We start from the raw sequence: 4053 nt of genomic DNA on the forward strand, positions 1-4053 counted from the left end.
ATCCCAGAAAAAAGGAAACAGACACCAGGAATTTTTAAAATACCGTATTTTTAATCCTTAAAAAATACCAGGAAAAGTATTTCCCGAAGCTCATCCCGCATCCAGAACCTTCCGCTTCCCTCTTCTCCATAAAATTAATATTAGCATAAATAATTCCGCTATGCCGAGGGCGTATTCCCGCCCTCAAAATTCCATGATTTCCATGGCACCAGCTATGTACAGGTATGATACAGGTGGGCTCCCCCAAACTGCTCTGCTGGGACAAAACTCATCAAACTGCTTTACTAATTAATTTTTAAAAAGATTTTAAATTAAAAACATTATTTAAATTTTTGTTTAAAAAAAATTCAAAATGATTTTAAAATGTGTACAAAAATTTTTATCATTAAAAATTTAATATTTTTTTTAAAAAGTGTTTAGAAATATAAAGAAAAAATTGAAAAATTATTTAAAAATTTAGAAAGATTTTTTATGAATTATTACAAATTTAGATTTAAAAATTTTAAAAATTGAAAGAAAAAATTGAAAAATTATTAAAAAATTTTAAAAGATTTTTCATGAATTATTAAAAATTTTGATTTAAAAAATTATTTTAAAATTGAAAGAAAAAATTGAAAAATTATTAAAAAAATTAAAATATTTGTATTAATTATTAAAAAATTATTTTTTAAAAAAATTAAGAATTTAAAGAAAAAATCGAAAAATTGTTTTAAAAACTTTAAAAAATTAATTATTAAAATTTTTAATTTTTTTTAAAAAAAAGGTATTTAAAAATTTAATTTTTTTTCCCCAATATTTTTACTATTTTATTTTCCTTTTTCCTCCTTTCCTTCCCATTTCCAGAAGAATTATGTACAGCTGGAATTTTGGCGTTTAAGGTGCTTGAAATCACAAGATTTTTCGTTCAGTGCATTCAGACTAATTAACGCCTCCGCTTAATTACCCCGCTTAACGAAGGGGCAGTTTGAGAGCCGTGGCCAGCAGAGCCTGGGATTCACCACAGCTCCGCCACGGGAAGGAGCAATCCATGGGGGTTTTTTTGGGATATTATCATTAAATTTTAAGGAGTTTTCCAGCCCCGCATCAGGGACCCCTCACATCGGTGTCCCCTCGTCCCCGCTGCTGCCGCCTTGGAGAAATCCCGCTTGGAAGCAGCTCCCAGGAGGATTTTTTGGGAATTTTTGGTTGGTTTGATTGTTTTTTTTATGGAATTCCAGTTGGAAGCATCTCCCAGGAGGATTTTTTGGGAATTTTTGGTTGGTTTGAGGGGTTTTTTTATGGAATTCCAGTAGGAAGCATCTCCCAGGAGGATTTTTTGGGAATTTTTGGTTGGTTTGAGGGGTTTTTTATGGAATCCCAATTGGAAGCATCTCCAAGGAGATTTTTTGGGAATTTTTGGAGCTCCTCTGAGGAGATTTTTGGGAATTTTTGGTTGGTTTGATTGTTTTTTTTATGGAATTCCAGTTGGAAGCATCTCCAAGGAGATTTTTTTAGGAATGTTTGGTTGCTTTGAGGGTTTTTTTATGGAATCCCAGCTGGAAGCGCCTCCCAGGAGATTTTTTGGGGGAAATTTCAGTTGGTTTGAGGGGTTTTTATGGCTTTTAAGTGCTGTCCCACAAGGGGCGTTCTCTCCTCCTGCTGCAAAGCCAAGCTCAGCCCCCAAATCCCTCGGGATCCCGGGAATCTCCGGAGCTGGGAGGGGGCTCCTGGCCCCGGCAGAGTCACTCCATCCCTTGGGAATTCTGCTCCCGCTCCGCCGCTCGCCGGCGGCTCCCGCTCTTGAAGAACCCGAGCTGTGGGAAGAGAAACAAAATCCCGCCGTTATTCCAGGAGCTCTGGATGGGAAATCAGCTGGAAGTTGGTCCTGGATATCATTTATACGGAAAAAAAGGGGTTTTGGAGGAGATTTTGGGATTCTTGGTGGCGCCGAGGAGCGCTGGACACGGATCCAGAGGGTTCCTCACGCCTGGGAATCTCCAAAATTCCCCCAAAATGCGCGGCCTGAGCGCTGCTCACCTTCCAGAGCGCCAGGACGAGCAGGGCCAGGAGCAGGAGACCCCCCAAGGTGCTCCCGAGGATGATCCAGATGGGAATCTGCCATTCCTCAGGCTTGGAGATCTCAAACGTGATCTGGAAGAGGGAAAACGCTGAGGATTCCAGGCAGGAACGGCGGGAGAAGGGGAGAGCGGGAATGCCAAGCGCCCCTTCCTTCGGGAATGCTGCTCCAAGGATCCGGCTCGGTTTTCCGGGAAATCCGGAGATTCCAGAGCTCTGCTCTGACCGAGCTCCTCCACACCTGAGTCCCTCCATCCACAGGGATTTTCCCAGCGGGATCAGGGTGTGGCAGCACCCCAAAACTCTGGGATGAATCCGTGTCCTGGGGCTCACCTGGCGGCTGGGATCCTCCTCCCGGAAAACCACGGGGCTCTGGAAGCGCCGCTGGAGCGCGGCGTTGGTGGTGAGCTTCAGTGCCTTGAACTTCAGCTGCACGGAGAGGGCTGGGATCAGCTCATCCCACACGGAACAGGAGCCCCATTCCCAACGGAATCCATCCCATCCCCACGGATCAACCAATCCAGAGGGATTCCATCTGCCCCCATGGGAGAGGAGGATGCGGGGCAGGCAAGGACAGCAAAAAGGAGGTTTTAGGTTAATTAAATTAAAAAGGAGGTTTTAGGTCAATTAAATCTACATGAATTAATTAATTATGGGATGAAATAATCCACTATGGGTGCACAGTGCCATAGGGGAAGAGGCCGTGGGAGCGAAAATCACCCCATGCACGCCTGGGCTTCCCTGGGGATGGGAAAAATCCCAAACTTTTGGGGTGTAAAGGTTCCTTTTGGGGGGATTTTTCCCGGGAATCCGCGTTTTCCGTGGAGCACTCACTGCTTTTAGAGACTTCAGCCACAGATTTCCACGCAAGTGCAAGTTCAGCTCCTCGTTGGGGGCCAGTTTCACCTCGCAGTCGATGGAAACCACGTCCGAGTTGCTGTGGTTCTGCAAAAGGAAATGTGGGATGGGGGCTGGAAAAGGAGGGAAAATCCCACTGGGATTCATCCCTGGCAAGCACTGAGGGAGGGAAATCCCGCGTCCCCATCCTCCTGCGCCGCCAAATCCTCACAGTCTTCAAATTTCCTCCCCCTTTTTCACCCCGAGCTTCCCAGTCCCGCTGGGCTTTGTGCTGTTCTTTCCCTCCCAGTTTTCACTTGGGGAAAAATGATCCCGATCTCTGCGAGCTGGAAAATCCCTCCCCGCAAATCCCGAGTGTCGAGGGGATTTATTTGGCTGAGAGGAAAAAGAGATCGACCGAAAGGCTTAAAAATCTCCTGGAAATTCCAGCATCTGGAACTTTTATCCATGGGCCATCCCTGTTCTGGTTTTCCCTGTTTTGGGGTATCCTGGCGGCAGGATCAGCCCTGTGGAGGTACCAGGTGTGGGGTGCGGGACAGGTCCTCCTCCGCCGGGGTTCTCCGGTAGTCAGTGCTGTTCCCCCAGATGCTGCAGGTGGTGTTTTCCTGTGGGAGAAGCCGATGGAATTCCAGCATGGACACAGGGGTCGTGGTAGTGGCTTCCCTGTGCTCGCATCCCGATGGAACTGGGGATCCTCAGAACCCCCAGGATTTGCTGGAGCTGGGATTGAGTTTGGCTTGCTGTGGGATGGGGCTGGAGGGCTGGAATTCCATCCTAAACTGGGCTGGAATCCCATCCTAAACCAGGCTGGAATCCTATCCTAAACTGGGCTGGAATCCCACCCTAAACCAGGCTGGAATCCCATCCTAAACCAGGCTGGAATCCCACCCTAAACTGGGCTGGAATCCCACCCTAAACCAGGCTGGAATCCCATCCTAAACCAGGCTGGAATCCCACCCTAAACCAGACTGGAATCCCACCCTAAACTGGGCTGGAATCCCACCCTAAACCAGGCTGGAATCCCACCCTAAATCAGGCTGGAATCCCTTCCTAAACTGGGCTGGAATCCCATCCTAAATCAGACTGGAATCCCATCCTAAACCAGGCTGGAATCCCACCCTAAACCAGGCTGGAATCCCA

At 46.5% G+C, this 4053-nt stretch overlaps 1 protein-coding gene across 1 annotated transcript in view; it reads right to left on the bottom strand.

Annotated features, from left to right (window-relative positions):
• Window positions 1-1563: 1563 nt before the first annotated feature.
• Window positions 1564-4053, bottom strand: part of ITGA11 (integrin subunit alpha 11) — a 33138-nt gene continuing 30648 nt past the window's right edge. The window contains exons 24-28 of the mRNA XM_033517035.1: window positions 3432-3576; window positions 2890-3000; window positions 2389-2484; window positions 2017-2130; window positions 1564-1793 (exon numbers count right to left, since the gene is read on the bottom strand). Coding sequence (XP_033372926.1) covers window positions 1722-1793; window positions 2017-2130; window positions 2389-2484; window positions 2890-3000; window positions 3432-3576 — 538 coding nt within the window. The 3' untranslated portion in view covers window positions 1564-1721. The remainder of the gene's footprint in view (window positions 1794-2016; window positions 2131-2388; window positions 2485-2889; window positions 3001-3431; window positions 3577-4053) is intronic.

Source organism: Parus major, chromosome 10 (genome assembly GCF_001522545.3).
Source record: "Parus major isolate Abel chromosome 10, Parus_major1.1, whole genome shotgun sequence".
Classification (NCBI taxonomy): domain Eukaryota; kingdom Metazoa; phylum Chordata; class Aves; order Passeriformes; family Paridae; genus Parus; species Parus major.